At 57.5% G+C, this 21,832-nt stretch overlaps 11 protein-coding genes across 11 annotated transcripts; 6 read left to right on the top strand and 5 right to left on the bottom strand.

Annotated features, from left to right (window-relative positions):
- Window positions 1-120: 120 nt before the first annotated feature.
- On the top strand, window positions 121-880 carry BBBOND_0100620 (RNA recognition motif containing protein, putative; the record flags this gene model as incomplete). The annotated part of the gene is made up of 2 exons (XM_012910465.1): window positions 121-258; window positions 449-880. The coding sequence occupies 2 exons, from the start codon at window positions 121-123 to the stop codon at window positions 878-880; spliced, it is 570 nt and encodes a 189-aa protein (XP_012765919.1).
- Window positions 881-1,028: 148 nt separating this feature from the next.
- BBBOND_0100610 (hypothetical protein, conserved) lies at window positions 1,029-2,678 on the top strand (the record flags this gene model as incomplete). The annotated part of the gene is made up of 2 exons (XM_012910464.1): window positions 1,029-1,243; window positions 1,634-2,678. 2 exons carry the CDS (start codon window positions 1,029-1,031, stop codon window positions 2,676-2,678), a joined length of 1,260 nt encoding a protein of 419 aa, XP_012765918.1.
- A 429-nt stretch (window positions 2,679-3,107) lies between these two features.
- On the top strand, window positions 3,108-3,716 carry BBBOND_0100600 (hypothetical protein, conserved; the record flags this gene model as incomplete). Its single annotated transcript, XM_012910463.1, has 1 exon — window positions 3,108-3,716. The coding sequence occupies one exon, from the start codon at window positions 3,108-3,110 to the stop codon at window positions 3,714-3,716; it is 609 nt and encodes a 202-aa protein (XP_012765917.1).
- On the bottom strand, window positions 3,662-5,388 carry BBBOND_0100590 (hypothetical protein, conserved; the record flags this gene model as incomplete). The annotated part of the gene is made up of 2 exons (XM_012910462.1): window positions 3,662-5,053; window positions 5,350-5,388. 2 exons carry the CDS (start codon window positions 5,386-5,388, stop codon window positions 3,662-3,664), a joined length of 1,431 nt encoding a protein of 476 aa, XP_012765916.1.
- Window positions 5,389-5,612: 224 nt separating this feature from the next.
- Window positions 5,613-7,453, top strand: BBBOND_0100580 (hypothetical protein, conserved; the record flags this gene model as incomplete). The annotated part of the gene is made up of 2 exons (XM_012910461.1): window positions 5,613-7,237; window positions 7,276-7,453. 2 exons carry the CDS (start codon window positions 5,613-5,615, stop codon window positions 7,451-7,453), a joined length of 1,803 nt encoding a protein of 600 aa, XP_012765915.1.
- Window positions 7,454-8,157: 704 nt separating this feature from the next.
- On the bottom strand, window positions 8,158-8,997 carry BBBOND_0100570 (hypothetical protein, conserved; the record flags this gene model as incomplete). Its single annotated transcript, XM_012910460.1, has 2 exons — window positions 8,158-8,292; window positions 8,353-8,997. The coding sequence occupies 2 exons, from the start codon at window positions 8,995-8,997 to the stop codon at window positions 8,158-8,160; spliced, it is 780 nt and encodes a 259-aa protein (XP_012765914.1).
- A 999-nt stretch (window positions 8,998-9,996) lies between these two features.
- BBBOND_0100560 (hypothetical protein, conserved) lies at window positions 9,997-16,266 on the top strand (the record flags this gene model as incomplete). Its single annotated transcript, XM_012910459.1, has 1 exon — window positions 9,997-16,266. The coding sequence occupies one exon, from the start codon at window positions 9,997-9,999 to the stop codon at window positions 16,264-16,266; it is 6,270 nt and encodes a 2,089-aa protein (XP_012765913.1).
- A 401-nt stretch (window positions 16,267-16,667) lies between these two features.
- BBBOND_0100550 (ubiquitin-like protein, putative) lies at window positions 16,668-17,089 on the top strand (the record flags this gene model as incomplete). The annotated part of the gene is made up of 3 exons (XM_012910458.1): window positions 16,668-16,727; window positions 16,804-16,900; window positions 16,977-17,089. 3 exons carry the CDS (start codon window positions 16,668-16,670, stop codon window positions 17,087-17,089), a joined length of 270 nt encoding a protein of 89 aa, XP_012765912.1.
- A 274-nt stretch (window positions 17,090-17,363) lies between these two features.
- On the bottom strand, window positions 17,364-18,461 carry BBBOND_0100540 (Ribokinase like superfamily protein, putative; the record flags this gene model as incomplete). The annotated part of the gene is made up of 1 exon (XM_012910457.1): window positions 17,364-18,461. One exon carries the CDS (start codon window positions 18,459-18,461, stop codon window positions 17,364-17,366), a length of 1,098 nt encoding a protein of 365 aa, XP_012765911.1.
- Window positions 18,462-19,519: 1,058 nt separating this feature from the next.
- Window positions 19,520-20,623, bottom strand: BBBOND_0100530 (Ribokinase like superfamily protein, putative; the record flags this gene model as incomplete). The annotated part of the gene is made up of 1 exon (XM_012910456.1): window positions 19,520-20,623. The coding sequence occupies one exon, from the start codon at window positions 20,621-20,623 to the stop codon at window positions 19,520-19,522; it is 1,104 nt and encodes a 367-aa protein (XP_012765910.1).
- A 775-nt stretch (window positions 20,624-21,398) lies between these two features.
- Window positions 21,399-21,650, bottom strand: BBBOND_0100520 (hypothetical protein; the record flags this gene model as incomplete). Its single annotated transcript, XM_012910455.1, has 1 exon — window positions 21,399-21,650. One exon carries the CDS (start codon window positions 21,648-21,650, stop codon window positions 21,399-21,401), a length of 252 nt encoding a protein of 83 aa, XP_012765909.1.
- Window positions 21,651-21,832: the final 182 nt, after the last annotated feature.

Raw genomic sequence — 21,832 nt, 5'->3', positions numbered from 1 at the left:
ACAAGTTATTTTCTTCTGATTGTTGTATACACCCGCTACCGCCGGCCTTCCACAGGCTCGTACCGCACATACCTTCTGGGTCGCGGCCATGTTGCTACTGCGTTTTCCGCACTGATAAAAATGGATGATGACGCGGCAACGAAGAGCAGCGTCATATACGTCGGCAATCTGCCTAAGACGTTGACCGAATCGCAAATCCGGATGTACTTCAACCAATTCGGCACCGTGGTCAACATTCGGCTAATGAAGTCCAAGAAGGTGGGTATTACGATAATTGTGGTTACCGTGCACCGTTTTCACGTTTGGGTAGTTTCGCTGTTTAATGTGTCGACGTGGTTTCGTTCATCGCTACGCTTCAACGGGAGCCTGAATCTCGCCCACCAGCTTTGCTGAAGTGTACATTGTAGTCCATATTTGCATCAAACCTGGCCGCTAACCGCATCTTCAGACTGGCAACTCCAGGGGCTATTGCTACGTGAAGTTCGAGAGCCACGAAATCGCATCGATCACGGCTGAGGCGATGAACAACTATTTCATCGACGGCCGAGTGCTGAAGGTCCACGTGAAGGAGACGGCTGACCATGTGCGCTATTTGTTCAAGAAGGGGAGGCCGATCCTCAACCGACGCCGCCGCCTGCTGATCCGTTCACGGGACATTCAGGAGTCCCGCGATCGCGCGGAGGCCACAGTAAGCGACACCCTCAACGCCCTGGGCAAAAAGCACGTTGCCGCTGAGACCGAAGCGGAGCAGCTGCGGTCGAGGCTGCAGTCCGCCATCGAGCGCATGGAGGCCAAGCAGAGTCGGCTGGGCACCAACATTCACGACTCCGCAATTCGCAAGTACAAGCGTGCGCTGGAGCTGCTGTCAACATCCAAGTAGTGCTTCTCCGCTGCGACAGCTCTGATGCACTCCAACCTCGACTTCGCCGCGTGAGCGTTGTGAGGTTCCGCGCAGCACTGGCGGACACTGTTGATATCGTAATTGCTGTATTTATGGCACGTCGTGGTAGTGTTATGATTACTTGACGATGTATCGCGAGGGCAGGCCGGTGTGTGAGCTGGCCGCCGTCGCCGTCGACGACCGCCTCGCGTACCTCGGATTCCACGGCTCGCACTCCTCTATCGCAGTATTCAAACGCGAAACCATGGAATTCGTCGGGCTGCTGACGCGTATGTGCGGCAGCGCGGGCAAATTGCTGGCTTTGGGCGCCAGCAAGAAGCTGGTATGCTTTACCTCAGCAGGGTAGGTTCGCTTTGTTCGGCGTTTACGTATTCCAACGTGTTACATCTGTGCATTGACGGCGCAATGTTCGTTACGTACGCGATGTGTTGATTTCGCGCGCTCCCAAAAGGGTAGTCGCCGCGACGTCAGGGTTCTGTCGCCGAGCGCATGGACAGCGTTTGGTAATCCACGACGTGAAACCCATCCTGCACAGCTCGCAAGCGGTTTACGAAGCCAGATAGTAGCGCGTACAGTGGTGTATATGTGAAATAGAAGCTGAGTTGGCCGACAGCTTTGATGTCTTACGTGGACCCCGTTGGCATTTCGGCATGCCCCTCCCTCACAAGTGTCTACATGTCTGCGTGTTGTCTGCCGAGCTTCCCGATAACGCAACCACACACACTGCTGTAGGCACATCTACATCTGGGACACGAGCGAGCAGACTGTTGAGCACCTGCTGAAGATATCCAATGACCCCTTGACCCAGGAGGGTTTCGTGCACCCTGACGTTAGGGTGCACCCGGCTGCGAAGGTCACTCCTGAATCTTTAGGGGAGTGCGTGGACGTAGACTACCTGCCTGGCACGTCGACACTGGTATCGCTGGGACCCACCGGCACGTTGACCTTTTACGACCTCTCCAGCGGCACGGAGACTGGGTCGTGTCACCCTGAGCACGACGAGGGCACGCGTGCTCTGTGCCTCCTGGTTAACACGTGCCTGGCCACATTCCGCGAACGCAAGGGCTACTGGGTTGCGATTGGGTTCAGCAAGGGCCGCGCCACCGTGGTATTTCTGCCGGTCACCGGGAAGGTTGAGGAGATGGACGGCGAGGCCGGCAGTGGAGCCGAAGTGGACACCACCGACTTGTACAGCATCTCCAGGTGCACCGGCGAGCGTTCGGACGTGCAGTGTCTGGCTTTCAGGCAAAGGTCATCGAGCTCCACGAGCATGACCGTCGTGGCCGGGTGCTCTGACGGCGCCTTGCGTTGTTTCGTGTTCAAGTTGGGGCCCGACGAGCTACAGCCGCACAAGTCTGCGACTTACTTGCACTGCCGCGGCGCCAAAAAGGGCGCAATCACCCATTTGGTATCGGGCTGCAGCCACGACGGGTCACCTTACGTCGTATCGCTGTGCGTGATGCAGCTGCCGTTCGACTTCCACACCGCCCCCCTCGTTGATGCAAAACAGTCTCTAGCGGATTCGTCAACGTTCTGTACGGAAGTGGTGCTGCAGACGTTGCTGCCGGACCAATGCAACACGTACCAGCTGCTGGCTCAGTTGCGCGAAGTGGTCAGCGACATCAAGCTCGGCGTCGATGGCACCAGCTTCCTGCTGACCACCTTTGACGACGTGTACGTCATCAGCCGTTTGGAATCGGAGAACGGGTGGTCGAAGCCCAAGAAGTTGGTCTGGCAGACACCGGAAAACATGAAGTTGCTTTCTAAGGTATGGTGACGACTTGGCAGACTGCCTGCCTGCCTCCGCGCGGATGATAGCGACGCCCAGCCTGTCGCACTCATTAGCAAGAAGGCGCACTGATGATGCCCTACTGGGCCAAACGCTTCACCTGAGGGTGTCACGTTACAATGTGTGCTCTCCGGTGACCATAGTCCGACGTCGGTGTGTAGCGGGTGTGCCGCTACCACCGGCGTAGCTAGACACGAGTCTTGACTATCGCTATAACAATAGTTGCAGCTTTCAACGTGCACAAAACTGTTCCGTAGTCGGCGCTTCGCATTAGAATGGGCAGCGGCGCCGCTGCCTAGCAGCCTGCTCAGCTCGTTGACGCCGCGATGTTGCTGCTCTCACACCAGCCATACTGCACCCAAGGTACACCCCGGCTCGTTTAGGCTACGTCAAACGCTTTACGAGCTGGCGCCGGCGATGTGGAACCGAGCACGGGTGAAGACTAGCAGCCTCCAGGCGCTGGCCCAGCTGAGTCGCCTGTCCCGCAGGTACAAGATCGAGAAGGTGCAGCGACTCTCCGCCAACTTCGAGCGCGCGTGTTGGCGTTCGGTGCGGACCGCCGAGGAACGCGCCTACCACCAGAAGTACGCGTTCCTACGCCATTGCGTGGACACGATCAACTTCCGCAAGGCCGACGACAGGTCGCGCCGCGTGCCGTTGCCCAACACGGCGGCTGCCTTGGCGAGCCAGTTCACAGGCAGCAACGGTCCGCAGCTGCAGAAGCGCGTGCAGAGCCACATCGACGAGCTCACGGCCGGGCTGCCCAGCTGCCTGTCGGAGGCCGACGCCTCGCTCGTCACGGCTGACGGCTCCCACGCAGCGCAGATTGTGGCCCGATGCCGCGCACATGGAATGACGACGCCGGAATGTGAGCGCGCGGTGTGCGCGCTGTCGGAGATCGCCAGGCTGCGCACGTTGCATGCCCGGCTGGCCACATATACGACACACAGTGAGGGCGTTGAAGACAGGTGTTACACTAAGCGTGAGTTGGAGCTCGTGGTTTCCGGCGAGTCTGGCTGCCAGTAGTCCCACCATGGATCGTCGTCGCTCATCGTGGGCAACGAGCATGGTGAGATGGATGCGAGAATAGACATGTCCGACTCGAAGTGCTTGTCGGCCCTTGTCTCGCAGTATGCCAGCTTGATCTGCCGTTTGAGCGACAGGTACAACCGCCCCCCCTTCACCTCCACCCAGCGGGAGCCAGCGCTCCGACAGTGCCCGGAGAGCAGGTTCCTGGTCCCTTCGTCGTTGAAGAACGCCGTGGACTCTTTCCACTTTGAAGGTTCCTTGTTCTCTATGGCTTTGATTGAGCACTGGATTTCCGGGGGTTTGGCGTTTTTCAACGCGGACAGGTCGGCGCCGCTAACAACGGCCTCATTGGCGTAGCGCACGTCGGCGTTCCGGAGTGTGCCCCTTCTGAACCTCGATATGCATTTGTTCAGGAGCGAGTTCACGCACATCGAGACGTACAAATGCGGTAATTGTGGGAACCAATCCGCGAAGTCGACATGGCTCAGCCGGTCGGGTATTTTCCGGCTCTTGTACATCAGGTAGATGCCACACCGGGCGACAACCAGCTTGCTGAACGCTGGGTTATGTTTTTTGATGGCGACGGGAAACGTGGTCAGCGTCCACCCAAGCCTGATCTGAGACTCCGAGAACGCAGTGAATTTATCTCGCACTTTTATCCACGGGATGTTGTACACAACGGGCGGCCGAATGGTTCCGTCTTCGACGAGCTGCACTATGTATTCGTGCACGCGTTTGCGCGTCTCCTCGTCCAGATGGCTCCGTTGAACAGAGATCGAGCTTGGCGCTCCCTTCGACGCGCTGACCGAGAGACTCTCCCCGTTCGCACTTTTCCACAGATGTTGCGCGGGGTAGCTTTTGCCGCTGCAGACCTGCGCAATAAAGTCCAGACGTTCCTCCTTGCTGAGGTCATCCTGTTCAAAAATGCGCCTATACACGTCTATGTGCGGCCGGATTTCCTTCCACTTGTCGTGGACCTGCTCCGGGAGCCGCTTTATCTGGTGCGCTACACCTCGCCACCTTTGCTTGTTCTTTGACTCGTCGTCCTGCGAGTTCTCGTTCTTGAAGTAGTGATCCAGCAGCATGTACACCTCTTCCGTGGTCCACCTGCCCAGTTTCTGCTGGAGGATGCGCCTGCGAATGAAGTTGTAGATCGACTTCGGGTGCCGGTGCGGCAGCGCACTCCTGCCAATGAGGAGCGCGTCGGACGGTTCCCTGCCGCGCTGTGTGACCAGATTGCGCATGGCAGCCTCCTTGTCGCCGCCAAACTGCTCATTCACATAGTTCTCGATTGCCCCGCGGAGGGTGCTCTCCTCCTCCTTGGAGAATGGGCCCTGCAAAACGTAAGACAGAGCTGGAACAGCGCATAATGGGCACAAAACAGACACTAAACTCGAGTGCAGCCGTTTACCAAACAACTGCCACCGATTGTGCTTGTGGCAGTGCACCAGACAGCGACCCCTTTACGTGCGCCGGCAGCGCAACGCTGCAGTCTCGCTGCAGCTCTGGCGGCCGGGATTCCACACGCCACGCCGCGGCGAGAGTCGTACACACACGAACCGCTGGTGTCTAACGGCGCCGGAGCGACGAAGCACACGGCGCTGTGCTGTCTAGCAGATGTGTAACTCACCACGCGCAACCCATCTACCTCCTTCTTCCGGATCACCATGTTGACATATTCGTGGGTTCCGGCGTAAAAACCGTAGACGGCGGTATATTAATGTCCCTCGGAGCGATGGACGCGCTAAGTCCCGGATAAGGTGCGGTGCCGTATTCTTTCTACCGGGTTAGTCCCTTAATCTTGGAGTGTCGGACTTCCGATGCTCTGCGAGCGATGAGAAATTTCTCGCATATTAACGGCTACATTTGCGACAAAAGTAAGTTGTGCCAACCATGTGGAGGCAGTTGACTCCCCGGATTGTATGGGCGGCCCGCGCCACGTGCCTTGATGCCAGCAGCTCGCTTTCTCTTCCGCAGTGTACGCCGCTGACCAATCAGCAGCGAAGGACCCGCACGGCAGTTGCGAATTTGTACCTCGAACGTGTGCAAGAATACGATGTGGCCTCGTTTTTGCGCCTGGTGCGGACAGGAGTGTTCGATTGCGGGGACGACCTCCGCCGTGTGTTCTCTGGGTTCCAGCGCTACCTGGCGCACCTCAAGGCCGAGGAGTTCGTGGAAATGCTCGAATTGTTCCGCTCGCGAGACCTGCGGGAGAACGAGGAGGGCGTTGATTTGCCGTTGCTGCTCATCTGCGAGATGAATCGCCGCATGCGGGGCGGGCAGCACCGCCTCTTTTCTCTGCGACAGTGCCGCCGCATATGTGCAGCCCTGAGGCATATGAAATTCAACCGGCCGTCGCACGTAACGCCCTCGAGTGACCACCCTGGCCCCGCATCCTACGGTGCAGCCCGTATCCACCAGGGGACAGACGAGATGGGCTCAGCACCATCCGAGCACAAGGATGGCCATCCACATCGCATACCCATATCGCGCCGAAACGGCAGTGAAAGCGCAAATTCGATGCACACAACGCGTGATTCGCATTACACCCATACACGTGCATGGAACGACGGCCCTCCCATGTTCGCCGAGGATACGCGGGAGGTAGCTGTCCCCGTATGCGAGTGTAATGTCGGGCAGGCGGCCTTGCCGCGTGCGTGCGCCGCTTGTTGCGCGAAATACGGGCCGCTGCTCCATCTGCCGGGCTACGACCAGCTGTCGCTCTTGATAGTGCTGTTGGGCAGGTCCATCGTGCTGCAGCTGTCCGGCGTTCGCCGGCTCCACGAGAACGCAGTAACCGGATACCTGATGCTGTCCTCGCATATCAACTGCACGCTAAACGCTCACATCCTCCGCAGCATCGTTGCGCAACACCAGGCGGCCCTTCTGCGGTCTAAATCGCTCCGCAACATCGCCATCGCCCTGCACGTGGCCAAGAAGTGCAAAGTCCGCTGCGGCGGATTCGAGCGCCGGATGCGGTCTCGCTTGGCCGACATAGGCGAGTTCGAGGCGCTCTGCGCTGGCGAGCGCCACCCCGTGGCATTGCTGGTGGCACTCAGCCAGTTGGTCGGCAGCTTGGTGACGGCGAACGCGCTGCCTACATCCCGCGAGGTGCGCCAGATCGGCATCAACATCATCACGTATCTGCTGGACCACTACGACAAGTTTTTCGGCGCCGACGCCGAGCTGGACGCGGATGTGGTGAGCAGCATGAGGGGCAACGCACGGCTCCTGGTGGACTACCTTGCGTCTAAGGGCGTCAATTTCGAACGCATATTTCTAAACGGCGACCTGGAGCGGCTCGAGGCGCTAACCGTGTGCGGCGCCGTGGATTACAGCAAGGACTTTCGCACGAGCGACTTCCACCGCCAGGTCGGCAGCACGCTGTCGTTGCTGGGGCACGCCGTTGAGGAGGAGGTGCGCATTGGCTCGCACGTGTGCGACATTGTGCTGCGCAAGGCGGGCACGGTGGTGGAGATTGACGGGCCCTACCACTTCAACACAGCCCTCAACGAGAGGTAGGTGTCGCAGAAATGCATCGCCGCATGCTGCGCAGAACGAACGAGCTACTGAATCGCAACGGATGCGACTACCGACTGACATACACGCACAATTCAAATGTGAAGCAGTTCATGCTCGGGCTCGCCGGCTACCGCGTCGTGCACGTGCCCTTCTTCCGGTGGCCCAGCGGCAGGGAGGAACAGCTCGAGTACCTCCGCAGGGCTCTCTCCTGACGGGGGTCGATGTATCAGCGCCTTTTGCGCATCGCCTGCATCAGGCGCTCGATATACGGGTTGGCTCCGTTGAAAGATTTCCTGCGGGGGTGTTACGTCAGTTCGCCAACGGCGGGCCGCAAAGCATCAACAGAGGTAGCTATAACTGTGCACACACTTGCCACATACGAGAGCGTCATGGCGCTCATTAGCTTGTAACAGGTCAGTGAGTGGCCCGCGGCAGCCTGGAAGGCGGTGGACACACGGTCCAATCGGCGGCCGCCGCTGACACTCGCTCCGCCCAAATTAACACCCACCTGCTGGCGTATTGCTTGCTGAGGTTTTTTTTAGGCTGGGATTCCGCAGCGCAGTGGTCGTTGTGCACTTCCGCGAATTCCTCGATAACCCAGGCGGCCTCGTCGTCGAGGAGCCGCTCTGCAACTTCCACGGGTTTCTGCTGCGGCTTCTCGCCCCTTTGCATAAAGCGAAGCCTGGAGAGGTTGGAGCTGGCTGCCTTTTGCATCGTCAGCAGTAAACGTGATGTGACCGTGCCGGGCGCCGACGGCAGCGCCGGCCATCCGCGGGCGCGCGGCCAACCGCAGCACAGCAGCGTCTGTAAGCGAACTTCTATTAAATGATCATAGCGCTCCCATGTGGGAAATGGTTGGTAGTACGGCCTTTCACACCATGGCTAAGTACCGTTAACAATCATCGCCAGCAGGCGATCATAGAAGGTTATAGTCAACGTCAGCCGCATTCTCGGCCTTGGCGGGCGCTTCCGAGCCTTTCCCGTCGCCCTCCTCGTGCTCCACGGGAGCCCACTGCGCCTCGATGCCGTGGAGTTTGCAGGAGCGCATGACCTGAACGCCCATGAGAGGTTCGCACAGCAGGCAGCCGGCGGCCGTCGTCGAGTTACTTACCGTTTCCGCTGCACCATGGTTCCGGTACTGGATCAGCGCACCCTGCGCAGCTGTGGCTAACATTGCGATTTGTTTCGGCAGGAGGATCACGGCGTTGCCGGCGATCCACTCAGCCAGCTTCCCGGGACCCTTCGCGCACTCGGGCAGTTCCTTGAACAGGAGCTTGGTCTGACGGTTGTCTATTTTGTTAGGCACCGTTTCCCTCTCCATCTGCAACCGCCTCATCGCAAACTTCACGTCCTGGATCTGCTGCGACACCCCTTCACGCTCCGGCGCATCCTTGGGCAGCAGCGACAGTTTCCCTACCAGCGAGTTCAGTTCTGTGGTCAGATCCGCCAGCTTCTTGATGCGCTCCTGACGCTTGCTGATCATGTCGTACTTGTGTTTGTTGGCAGCCTCCATCTGCTGCATACGCTGTTGCTTGAAGTCCTCGGACTCGTACTTGTTCGCGCCCCTGCGGAGCCTCGGCGGCTGCCGGGGGTGGTAGCGCCTCGGAGCATCGTGCCTGTACGTATGATTGGCCGGTACCGTGCTTTGCGATGGGACCGGTTGCGATCTCTCCGTTGGGTTCCTCCGCACGCTGCCTCGTGATCCGACGGAGCTGCGATTCTCGGAGCGCCTCTTGCGATCACCTGCGACGACCATGATTCCCGTGTTACAACAACATCGAAGCGATGATGCACGCCAAATAGCACACAAACGACATACAAAGCCCATGCGTCGGCTCTCAGTACGGTACCAGCGTTTCGCCGCCAGGTGAGCCACGAGTTGCCACATTTGGCAGCAACACGCAGCAGGTCGGCACCCCCCGTTGGGGAAGCAGATTGCACGCCCCCGAATAGCCAATAGCCCCGTGATAGCCCGATGAGTTGGCTTCTGAAGTCTGGTGGTTGACGATGATATCTAACGTACGTAGGTCAAGTGCGTGGCGTCACGAGGCCGACATCGCAGCCCCTTAGGAGGCCGTTCAACTTAACGTGGCGTTGCATGGCGGTGGCATGCGTGTCAAATCCATTAACAGCGCGTTTGATGACGCGCAGAAGCCTTTATGCAGAGAAGATGACGTGACAACAGGGCATATGCCGGGACAGGCTGGATGGAGGCGTGCTCTCCGACCTCCCACGGCCGATCACCGCGGCGCGACGAGCCAACGCCTGCATTACCGCATCGTGCATTCGCAGTAATGCACAATCCCTACTGCTGTCGCCGACGACACAGGGTAGAAGTCGAGCGTAGAAGACCGACGTCGACGGGGCTTTACCGTACTGGGCAACGGGCGACACGGGCAACTAACGGATATTTATGCACGGATAAAACTTACGAATAAACGATGAGTTGCTCTTGAAGTCATCGCTCCGGCCGCGTGACCTGGAAAGCGGCCTTCTGTCGCGTGACGAACCGCGCCTAACCTTAGAGAGCGATCTGCTGCGCGAATAGCTGCCATACGAACTGCGCCCGTAGCTTCTACGCCGCGAGTCGCGGCTGCGGCTCCGCCTTCGGCTGCGTCGGCTCATTTTTAATTATGACTGTGGCGAGAGAGGCGCAGCTGTTGGGTGGCGAAAATTCACAAACTGATATCGCACATAGGGGGCTGCTGGCCGTGCCACAAATATTTGCCTCGCCTCCAACCCTGTGGACCACTGGATGGCGCAGATGCAGCACATACCTAGGTCCGAGGCTGAGGGGGGGCGGCCAGCCCGAGGCACACATCCAGGGTCCGCGGTGGCGGAAACTGATCCCCCTGAGGCTACACATTCAGCTCCCGACTACGGATACGAGGCCGTGTCGAAGCTGGTCACGCTATACGGCGTCGACAGCACGGGTCTGGCTGACTTTTATAGACACGATAAGACAGCATTCGCCAAGGCCGTTGTAGACAGGTTTCATCGCCGCGATCGCAGCAAGGGCCTCCTCCTGGATACACGGAACTCGCCTCTGGTGGACGTCACGTCATACTTCACGCTTGGTGAGGTGCTGGACTCCGATGAGGCATGCGGGACCGCGGCGTCGCCGAGCACAACCGACGTAGCCGAGGTAACCCGGCTCACGACACACTCACCATCTCACGACAAGCTTATACACGAAGTTGTAGCAGATTACGGCAGTGATGGCGGCGTCTTGCCGCTGCCCGAGGTTGCTGATGTCGGGGAATCTCCGCAGGGTGACGTCGCTCTGTCGGAAGCACCGCCGCAGGAGCGGGAACAAGCCCCATCCACAGCCGCTGAAGACATCGCCGCATCCACAGCCGCTGAAGACTTCGCCGCAAACCACGTTGACAGCGAAGATGTAGCTGCCAGTTCGGAGGACCCGCCGTCGTTGCCAGAGGAGGCAGGCGCCTCTACTGAGCCCGAGATCGATGCGTCCAACGACACAAATTATCAAGATGCAATGGGCGCTGATGCCTGCCAATCACAACCCCAACCAGCCAGCGGCGAGCAAAATCGGATGTTACCCACGGCGGCAATGCTTTGGGCGGAGACCTCGGAACTCGATGAAGTGGAGCGCCAAGACCCGCACAACACGCCCGTTGATGCTCACATTAAGATTGGAATGAAAGAATCATTGGATTGGATCGAAGACACAGTTTCATTGCGATCTGAATCTCAACCGAGTCACGCGTTGCAAGAAGCTGAGGTTGATGAGCCACACGCCGAGACCATTTGCACGCCGGGCAAATCGGAACATTGCCATGAGGTGAGCAGCAGCATCGCAGATCCAAGCTTACCGCTGGATTGCGAAACGACATCTATTGGCGATGTTATGCCGCCAGATGGAGTAGCTGTCAACGCCAGTGATTCCTTGTTTCACGGCCACGACGAACGCCCTGTGGCGGTTCATGCAGTAGACGAACCTTTGGTGGGCAATGATACGGAAGAAATGCGGACTGGCGAAGAGGGCGCAATGGTGTCTGAAGATACGGTATTGCAACAATGCGAAATCAACGTTGATACAGAAACATCGACGAACGATTATCTCGTGTCCGAGGATGTGCACCAGGTAGACTCCGAGAATGCGGAAGATAACGTATACAAAACAGATGGTAACTTGGACAACAGATCTGAACCTATTGGTGAGGCTGAGGATTCCCAGGAAAACCATGACCTACCTACCATTGCTAACGGTGAGGCAGACATCCAGGATGTTGTTATGCTGGATGACTCGGCAGCAGTTGCAGACTCTGAGCAGCCCCAAACTGTTATTACGCAGGACATTGAGCAAGACGCCCCAGGTGAATCAGCGGAGTCGCAACCCGATCTCCCGGTAAAAACAGAGGCAGACGAATCGATGGCGCAGGATCCCATGTTAGATTCGAGCGAAAGTGGAAATGAAGTTTTTAACGAGATTCAAGGTGTCACCAATCACGAATATTCAAATGAAGTTGATTTTTACAATGAAACAGATGCTGACACAGTAATGAAAGTGACCCATGAGGAAGAGGAGGGGACGCAGCAGCCCGCTGACGCTGACGACGATACGGGGTATTGTGCAGTCACGCAGTGCCAGATAGATATAGCTCCTTCGACAGTCGATAAAGACGCGTTGTCGCCGGTACGAAATGATGAAACTATGGTTACGGACATGGTAGATAGCAGTGACACCTTTGTGGAGAACCGACATCGCGTAACTGAAATTTTGCGAACGCTAGATCTGAAGCAGGTGGAAAACCTGCGCCAAAGCGTAGAAAACGCTATGCAGTTGGCATCGGAGTCATGTGGGATTGAGGGCGCCCACCTCGCCTTTGTGTTGCTGCTGTTCCTGGAGATGGGCCAGCGGGAGCCGGTAAGGTTGTCGCTGTTCGTGACGCTGACCGCAAGGACACTCGCCACCGTCGCAGATCGGGATTGGGATGCTATTGATTCCGAGATATTGCATATGCTCGTTGGGGCGTTGCCGCCTCTGATATCGAAGGAGCTCCCCTTTGAGGTCGCTCGGCCATTGATGGACGTCTGCGTTGAGCTTGCTTTCAAAACGCCAAGCCATTTGGCGGGCATACTAACATCACTGCGCACGCACATGATCGTAGTTGCCAGCCGGTGTACCAACATGGAGGAGTACAGCGCGCTGTTGAACATGGTGGTAACCAGGGTGGACGCCGGCGCCTCCCACTCACGCCTCATCACGACGCTGTTGCTGCGGCTGTTTGAGCTCATGCTCTCAGGCGTGCACATGAGCAACGCGTTCCACGACTGCCGGAATGCGGTGCAGACGTTGGTGGATACGTCACTGTCGGCCAACTTCGCCTTCCTCAAAGCGTTGGTCGAGAGCCTGATAGCGGCGCCGAACGAGATTGCCGGCCATTTCATGCTGCTGTTCATTGCGCAGCTGATGATGGAGTGCGCGCGCGATCCAAAGAGCAGCGTGTTGCAGAAGCGCCGCTGTTTGCGCGTGCTGCAGACCATTTCCGGCTACGTCTTCTCTGTGCTAAACGCCGTGGAGGAATCGTGCGGATTCTTACCGGAGTACGTGTCGTGCTTCAAGTGCATGAGCACCCCGCTTTTCAAGATTTCGGTGTTCGACCTCAACTTGCTGGAAGGCTGCGGGGACGGGCATGCAGCCTCGGACCCCCGCCACTTCGACGCCCAGGCCCTGCACGAGGTGGCCGAGCGGTACATGACCCATTTGGGTGTTCACGCGCTGAGAGAAGGCAGCACCAGTGATTTGGTGCTCCTGATGTCGCTCAAGCACATCGCGCGCGTGAACTCTGCCGGCGAAATCTTGACAAGCCGACCGCTTAAGCGCCGCATGGAGAGCCGGCCGTCGGGAGCCGTGGGTTCTACGTCTCTCTCACCGGAACATGCTGGCGACCTGAAGCGGTTGAAGTGTACCGATGATATGCCTTCGTCCGCAATGAGCGAATCAGTGGCGCTATCACCCGATGATCCACCATGCGCCACTCAAACGGACAGCCAAAGTCATGAGGAAGTTGCGGAGTCGGTTGACGACACGGAAGATGACGAGGAACCAAGTAGCATCGTGGATGCAGCGGACGCCATTGGTGCGACCAATAACCGCGATGAAGGCTTTTTGAATTTGAGCCCGAGCATCGGAGAATTCGATGTGGCGGTGCAGGAGAGATTGACGACCCACGACACACTCGATCATGGCCTCGACAACCACGACGACCGTTTGCTGCGTTTTGCGCGTATAGTCTACCGCCTCTTCAAGGCCACCAGGGGGCATCGACTCGACGGGCCGATGGACGCGCAGCTCGGGCAGTACTTCCTCCTTCCGCCGCAGAGGCTGCTGCACCTGGAGGATGCGTCCGAAGCCGGCTTGTGCTTTAAGGTTGTGCTATACCACATCTACAACGAGCTCTACCTGGGGATATGGCGCACCATGACCAACGTCCTGTACACCACCAACGAGTACAGCCAGCTGAGTTCTGCGAGCTCCTTCCTCTACGAGGTTGTCACGCGGCGGTTCGATTACTTGCGGTACCACGTCGTTCGCAAGTTGCTGGTGGCGTGTATGGGCGACCAGTGTTACATGGTGCGCCTGACCGCGTCTCGGCTGATGTGCGAGTTCTTCAGCCGACCCCCCGACTCGGCCGAGGGCATCGGCGACCAGCTGATGGGCAGGGTGCTGCTTTCAATGCGCGACGTCAACTGGAAAGTACGCCTGGCTGCGTGCAAAGCGGTGTTCCAGTACGTGAGGCGACAGGGAGTTGACATGGGCGTCATGCCTGCCATATCGGCAGTGGCCGAGCGCACGTGCGACCTTGAGAGGGAGCAGCCCCCCGTTCGCGACATGGTCCTGAACACGCTCGCATACAGCCTATTCAGCACCGCAAACCCACTGCTGAAGTCGACGGGACGCATGGACGAGGGCACCGTGGCCCTGGCGGAGCGTTTCGTCAAGGTGATCCTGTACAAGATGTGCGCATTCAAGGCGCGTGAGAATTACGTCCAGCGCGTGCTGGAGCACTACAAATCGCACATCACCGACGTGGAAAGCAGCTCAGACACCGGCTTTCTCCGCGGGTTGGCCAAACACGAGCTTCACGAGGCCGTCGCCAACCATGCCAAATCGGCACTGGAGAAGTGGATGAGCCTCTTGCTGGACCTTTTCCTGCTCCGCCGCAGCGACGGCGCGTCCTTCCACGTGCTCGCTGAGGTGCTGTGCGTCTTGAAGCTCTTTGGCCAGGTGTGCCCGGAGCTTTTCGCGTCGTACCTCACCTACTTCCTGCCCTACCTCAGCTGCGACTCCGAGGAGACCTTCGACGCGAGTCGCATGGAGGTCGTGGTGCTGGTATGCAACCTGGTGGCCATAGCATCGGGGTACTCGAACGACCTGCGGAAGGTGGAATCCAACGTTGTGCAGCTGCTCTCGTTTGACGCGCCCGCACTCACAAGGGCAGCCATCCAGCTACTGGTTGCGCTGGGTTCGGCGCACCACATCACAGCGGTATTCGAGGAGGCATTCACATACCTGTCGAATCTGCAGTCGGTGCTAGGTGCGGAGCACATGGCGCCAGAGGATATCGTCAGGGTGATGTCGTACAACGTCCTGCTGCGCAGCGCCTGGAAGCTGGGTTGCGTGGCCGAGTTCGCGGACCTCTCGATGGAACTCTCAGGCGGGAAAAGCCGCGCGCAGGGCCTGTTCGACGTGCTGCTTTCGTTGATCGAGGTCTTTTACGGCGCGGGTCTCTACAACGTCGCTGGCATGCTCGTACAGTCCGTCGCCCGCATGTTCATCAACCTTCGCAACATCGTCTGCATCGAATTCAAGGGCGTCAAACGCGTCGCGCGGATGTTCAACAACGAAAACATGACCGCATGTGTCATGATGCTGCTCTACCAGCTGTTGACGGCGTACGGCAGACTGGCCTCGCCTTCGGAGCCGGACAGCGCGGTGGCCAGCGCCGACGCGCTGCGCACCGCGCATAACGAAGTTTTCTGCTGCCTGGGCGGGTTCGTGGAGGGTTTCGTCGCCCTATTGGCGGTCGACAACAACGTCGCACGAAGTCTGTCGGTCTGCGGTGGCGCGGACCCGGTGATGATACTGGAGATCTGCAACATGGTCCTCGTGAACAGGCTAACGAACCCTGAGGCCGTTATCCCGTTTGTGTTCTGCCACATTGTCTCGCAGGAGCTCAACAGCCAGCGGTTGGCCGAACAGGCACTCAAGACGCTCGCCCGCAACGACCCGGATATATTCCTCTGCAGGTTGGCGTCATGCCTGCAGTCGCTCCTGCTCTGCGTCATCATTGACTCGTTCGCCGTCAGCCTCAGGGCGCCTCCACGACCTGTAACGCCGCGCTCGTCGGCGGAGCTGTGCGGCAACGCCGCTGGCGAACATAAAACTGGCGGCGGCGGTGGTGCCGCTGACGGGGCAGTGACCCCAACCGCCGCCGGCGAAGTGTCGCCGGCCGGGGCGAGCTCCGGGAGCGGCAAAGGCCAAAATCGTGGATTTATACTGGGCTACGAGTCGGAGCACACCACGGCACGCGTGCGTGGGATCGTCAGGCTGTTCGTGGAGGCGTTGGCCGCCGCTAAGCATGCCAAGAGAGTGGTGATAGCGCTGGTCGCGCAGCTGTCGGTCTGCTTTTCCCCTGACTTTCGACAAGCCGTTTCGGCGGCGGTGGATTCGCAACACATACCCGCGGAGGCGCTGCACGGACTGCGCGCCAGCAGCGGCGCCCGCCTGCCGCGCCAACTGATGAAGCACATCGGGCGCGCCAGAAAGGGCGACCCCGAAGGCATAGTCCACTACTTCATCCTGCTATACGTGGACCTCCTAGCCACCGTGCTGGACCACCTGACGTTCCGGGACGCCAGCATCGCGCGGTTCCTGCTCAAGCGTGTCGCGGAATGCGACAAGACCGCCGCCATGACCGGCCCGGAGGACATCCGGCGCTACCGTGACGCTCGGCTCACAGCGCTCTCGTCGCGCATAAGGCAATTTTACAATTAATTTTCGAATCGCTGGTAGTATGCGCCATCGCGCCGCTCGTGGTAAACGGGTGACGCATACGGGGCACGAGCCAGCCGTCACGGAAGGCAACCGGGCACGTGACGCGCGACCGAATATTTGTGCCGCGCTGAAGCAGGTAGACAGCTTCCGAACCGTGCGGAGAGGCGCCGCCCCGCTGGACACCCTACACAGCTACCATGCGGAACGCCCTATTCGCCGCGACCAGCACAGCGCATTTTTCGAGGCTACCGCCCGGTGTTAACGCAGGTCTCGCTTGATACTAATCAGGACTCGGAAGCGCGCAATATCTTCCAGCGGCGCACGCGCGAAGTGACCTCTGCCGCTGATTTCTAGCTGCTGCACGCGACGGGTGGACATCGAATACATCAGAACCGACTGACATGGCGGATTCTAGCGAGCCGAGTGTGTCGGAGCACATCCAGATCAAGGTCAGGTCGCCGGTAAGTGGATGAAGCGCAGATCGCCGGCGCCAGTGCGGCGGCAGCCGATTTAGTTGCACTGCCTAACGGCGCGCAGGATGGCTCCGAGGTCTACTTCAAAATCAAGAGGAAGACCAAGCTCGAGAAGCTCATGACCACCTACTGCAGCAGGCTCGGACAGTCGCCTGACGCAGGTCAGTCTCCGCGCCGCGTACCACGCAGCGTTGCTTTAATTACGCTTTTGCCTAACCGAGATTAACCACTGTGCAGTGCGCTTCCTCTTCGACGGCGACCGCATAAAGGGCGACGCAACCGCCGAGGACCTGGGGATCGAAGACGGGGACATCATCGACGCCATGGTCCAGCAAACCGGTGGCCACTGAGCTGCTGGACCAACATGGCGCTGACCTGGAGGAGGTGCCCGGCGTGTGGCGCGGAGCCACGCAGACACAACACCAAGTAATATCGCACTGCTTGTCGGCCAGCAGCTCGTGACCGCCCCGGGGTGACGACGAAGCGCGCCTCACGAAAACAACGATCGACGTGACTACACGATTGCTTTACTAACACTTGTTGATAATGTATGCAACACCCGCTATCGTGTTACTGGGGTGTTGGGTAAAGGGCTGCAACTCCCCGTTTCTGCGGAGGCGGAGTTCAGATCCTGGGGATGTCGGTGATGAGGTTGTAGAAGTTGTCGCTCAGGGGCGCGCTAATGTCGGAGCAGACGTCCGTCACAACAGCGCGGGCGTACTGGATGGTCTCAGCCAACTTGCGGCCGTTGAGCATACCGTACAGCATGGCGCCAATGAAGTAGTCGTCGGCGTCGGCCCTCTGGACAGCCACCTCGGGCGCGGGCACGTAGATGTACTCGCTGTCGTAGAAGAGCGCGAAACCTTCAGCGCCCAAGGTCACGAGCATAACCTCGTGGTCAGGCTCGTCGCCAGAGGTCTTCTCGTGGAGGATGTCAGCCACCTCGTCCCTGCTGGAGACCTTGTAGATGGCAATGAACTGTTCCATGCTGCCGACGACGTACTCAGAGTTGTGCAAAATCACCTTCAGCATCTCAGAGTCGTAGTCACCGAACACGACGTCCGTCAGGATGGTGATGATCTTCTGGCCACGGTTGATGGCGGCGTCGACCATCTTGGCAGTGAAGCCAGTGCGGCCAGCGGTGCGGAGCATGTCGGTGGTGACGGCGAAGAAGTCGTAGTAGTCCATCAAGAAGGGGTCAACGTCAGCGGCAGAGACGGTGTCGCAGGCTCCCACGGCCTTGAACACGTTGTAGCTGCCGTTCTCATCGACCAGGGAGTAAAGCCGGCTGGTGTAATTGCCGCCCCTGCGGATGGTGCGCACCTCCACATCGTTGTCGCCCATGTAGTCGTTGAACTTGTCGCCCATATCGTCGTCACCAACGATGCCGATGAAACCGACCTGGCCACCGAGCTTAGAGTACACAAGTGCGGCGGTGGCGGAGAGGTCACCGGGGCGCTCGTACAGGATGTCGGACTTGGTCTCAATAGCCTCGAAGAGCTCGTGCACAGGCTTCGTCTTGTCGTCCCTGGCCGTGTTGAACTGCTCGAGAATCTCGTTGCTGACGCGAGCGCCAATGCTCATGAAGGCATCACCGGCGAAGAGGATGCTGGTGGGACCATCCTCCATGACCTCAGTGCCATTCAAAAGGAAAGCATCAGCGCTAGAGAACGACGCGGCGAAGACGCCAGCGACGGCTGCGAAGACGATAGAGGCGTTCATTGTGATGTGCGATCAGATCGTCTGCCAATATATTTGACTGCAACAAAGGCTACCACAGAAATTGCGGCACTAAAATGACGAAATATGAAAATATTAAAACAAGCTGAATCCCAGCGGAAGTATCACGCGGTCGCGAGCAGCCAACACACCGAGTTCATACGACCGCCATGCAGAATCCACGTCATGCATGACCCAACCCCGGGACCCAGACTAAAGATTCCACAAAAGCGGCGGATAGCGCCTGCTGTAATTGCCCGAATCATTATTCATAATTTACGGCAATGCTAAAGCAGCCGGAACGAGCTTCGTACGCCCAGTATAACCGAAGAATCACAGTTGCCGTTGTTACGGAAGGTCGAAGGTCTGCATTAACGTCGCAGACACCGTGATCTAACTAACGAAACAAATACGGGTATATTACAAACAAAGTTTAATCTTTGACCGGCTCGTATGGCGCAGGTTATGCCCCGCAGCCGCAAGCGTCACCGTTCGATGCTCTGCCGCCACACACGCTGGCCGGCGACCATGAGATGCAGCCACGTAGTGTCTATCTCGTGAAACAGCAACGGCCATGATTTGGAAAATAGATGTGACAATGTGATACGGCGACCATTCCGCGCTCTATGAGTGCTCATAGAGTTGGTCATTTACAGCAGCTGAGTAGTTAGAAGGCTGAACAAGTGCATCGCGGCGCCACGTGGCTTTAAATGTGGACCGTCAATCTGTCAGACTGCACAGCTCTACGGCCATAGGGCTATAATACGATGTAGCACGCAGAACGCCACGCTTACTGCCATTGCAACGCACGGGGCGCAGCAGCTATACCATCAGTGACCCATACAATCACGAAAGAGCAATAAGTCATTCTAATGTGGTTTTAACGCATGTTCAACCACGCGATCGTAGCGACCAACACGTACGACCACTGTGAATTCAACCTTTAATGTGATGCTTACATCAATGTCTCATGTGACGACGCAGTTTTTATAACGCAGTCGCACTAAGGCTACAAGAGTTCACATCCTTATAACTCTGCATTTATTGCATTCGATATTCGCTTAGGCAGCATTCTTGATGTGGTTAATCTGGTGGCGAATACCGTCTCCGATCCTCCTGCTCATTTTCGAGAGGACGTCGCCGACAATAGCGCGAGCGAATTCACCAGCCTGGTAGATAGAGTATCCGTTGAGAAGACCGTACAGCATAGCACCGGCGAAGAAGTCACCAGCACCAGTGGTGTTGATGAGGGTAACGCCAGTGGCCGGAATCTCGAAACGCCTGCCACGGAAAATAATGACAGCACCGTTGGTTCCCATAGTGATAATAACGGTCTTGTGCTGGAGCTTCTTAACAGAGGTTAGGTCCTCGAAGTACTCGAAGAGCTCCTCCGCAGTGTCAAAGTTGTAAAGCCTCAAGTACTCCTCAAGGTTACCACTCAAGTAAGCAGATTTCTCAGCAATGGGCTTCAAGAGATCACCGTACTTCTTGACGCACACAGTGTTGGCGAACAGGGTAATGATCTTCTTGCCACGGCTAAGGGCAGCGTCGACCATCTTGTTGGTGAACTCAACGGTGGCAGGGGAACCCAACATGAAACCGTTAACAACGTAGAAGTCGAACTTGTCCATGATCGACTCGTCCAAGTCGTCGACAGTGAGGGTCTCGGCGGCACCGGGCAGGTAGTACTTGTTGTACATGCCATCAGGGGTGGCCAAGGCGTAGAGGCGGCTGGTGTGCATGTCCGGCCTGCGGATGGTCTTCATTTCAACGCCGTTGTAGGTAAGGTAGTTGTCGAATTCGTCGGCCAAATCATCCTTACCGAGGACGCCGAAGTAGGCGGCCTTGCCACCGCAGTAAGCGTAGGCGCGCGCGGCGTTGGCGGAGGGCTCAGTAGGGGTCTTAGTGTCGATAAGAATCTTGTCAGCAACCTTCTTAATAGATTTCATGGTAATACCCTTAGGCCTAGCCTTGGACTTGTCAAGGGACTTGATGACAGACTCGTCAACAGCAGCGAAGAGGTCAAGGGAGGCGTTGCCGGCGAACAGCAGGCGAGGAGATCCCTTCTCCACCATTTCCTTGCCAGTGAGATTCCTATCATGGGCAGCGGCGGAAGCCACAGCCACCAAAGCGGCGAAAGCAGCGAAAAGGTAAGATCCGTTCATTGTGACGTGCGGTCAGATGATCTACCGGTATATATGACGGCAACACAGGTAACCACAGAAATCGCGGTATTAAACCGACAAAATGTGTCGATCACAAGTTACCCTGAAACCGCGTTGAATAACCGAACGTCGGCGGATTTCCAACATGCCGGGTTCATGGGACCGCCATGCAGAATCCACGTCATGCATGACCCAACCCCGGGACCCAGACTAAAGATTCCACAAAAGCGGCGGATAGCGCCTGCTGTAATTGCCCGAATCATTATTCATAATTTACGGCAATGCTAAAGCAGCCGGAACGAGCTTCGTACGCCCAGTATAACCGAAGAATCACAGTTGCCGTTGTTTCGGAAGGTCGAAGGTCTGCATTAACGTCGCAGACACCGTGATCTAACTAACGAAACAAATACGGGCATATTACAAACAAAATTTAATCTTTGACCGGCGCGTATGGCGCAGGTTATGCCCCGCAGCCGCAAGCGTCACCGTTCGATGCTCTGCCGCCACACACGCTGGCCGGCGACCATGAGATGGAGCCACGTAGTGTCTATCTCGTGAAACAGCAAGTGCTACGATATGGAAAATAGATGTGGCAATGTGACACGGCGATTTTTGTGCTCACCGTTTATATCTTAAAGGCGTCTGCAGGGTGGACCGGCTCGGCGTTTAAGCTTTATTTTTTTTCCATTATGAGTATGCCAATTATGAGGTTAACAATCATTTATTGATGTCAACATGATGAGCAATTTTTATGCGCAATGTGGCAACCATGAAGTCAAATGACGTTGAGCAATTCGGACGCATCGTGCCTGCGCAAATATTTGTCCTGGTATCTATATTTGGGGTATTGTCGCGTATTGTGAGCACTCTGAGCGCATATTGTTACTTTGCGGCGCACTAAGAGCCAGTATTGGTGTCTGAGAGTACACGTGCCACGAGCCTGTTCCTCCTGCATCAGTGGCGTCGCCAGAAGGGCACATTGAGATGTTTCTATTGCTAGGCCGTTGATGTTTACACCACGTAGCATGTTATGGACGGAACGGATGCGACCCTAAACCCATATAACATAGTTGCACATTGTGCAAAAATTCACCAAACTGGCCGCCTGTATAAGGCGACCATCTGAGCACCGTGCCTGGGAGCACTTAGTCTCTATATTGTAGCTGAATGTGCGTCTAGGGCCGTTCGGTGCTTCACAATGGTTGGGCC

Source organism: Babesia bigemina (assembly GCF_000981445.1).
Source record: "Babesia bigemina genome assembly Bbig001, chromosome : I".
Taxonomy (NCBI): Eukaryota; Apicomplexa; class Aconoidasida; order Piroplasmida; family Babesiidae; genus Babesia; species Babesia bigemina.
The sequence above is the reverse complement of the archived record's forward strand: the minus strand, read 5'-3'. Positions and strand labels throughout refer to the sequence as shown.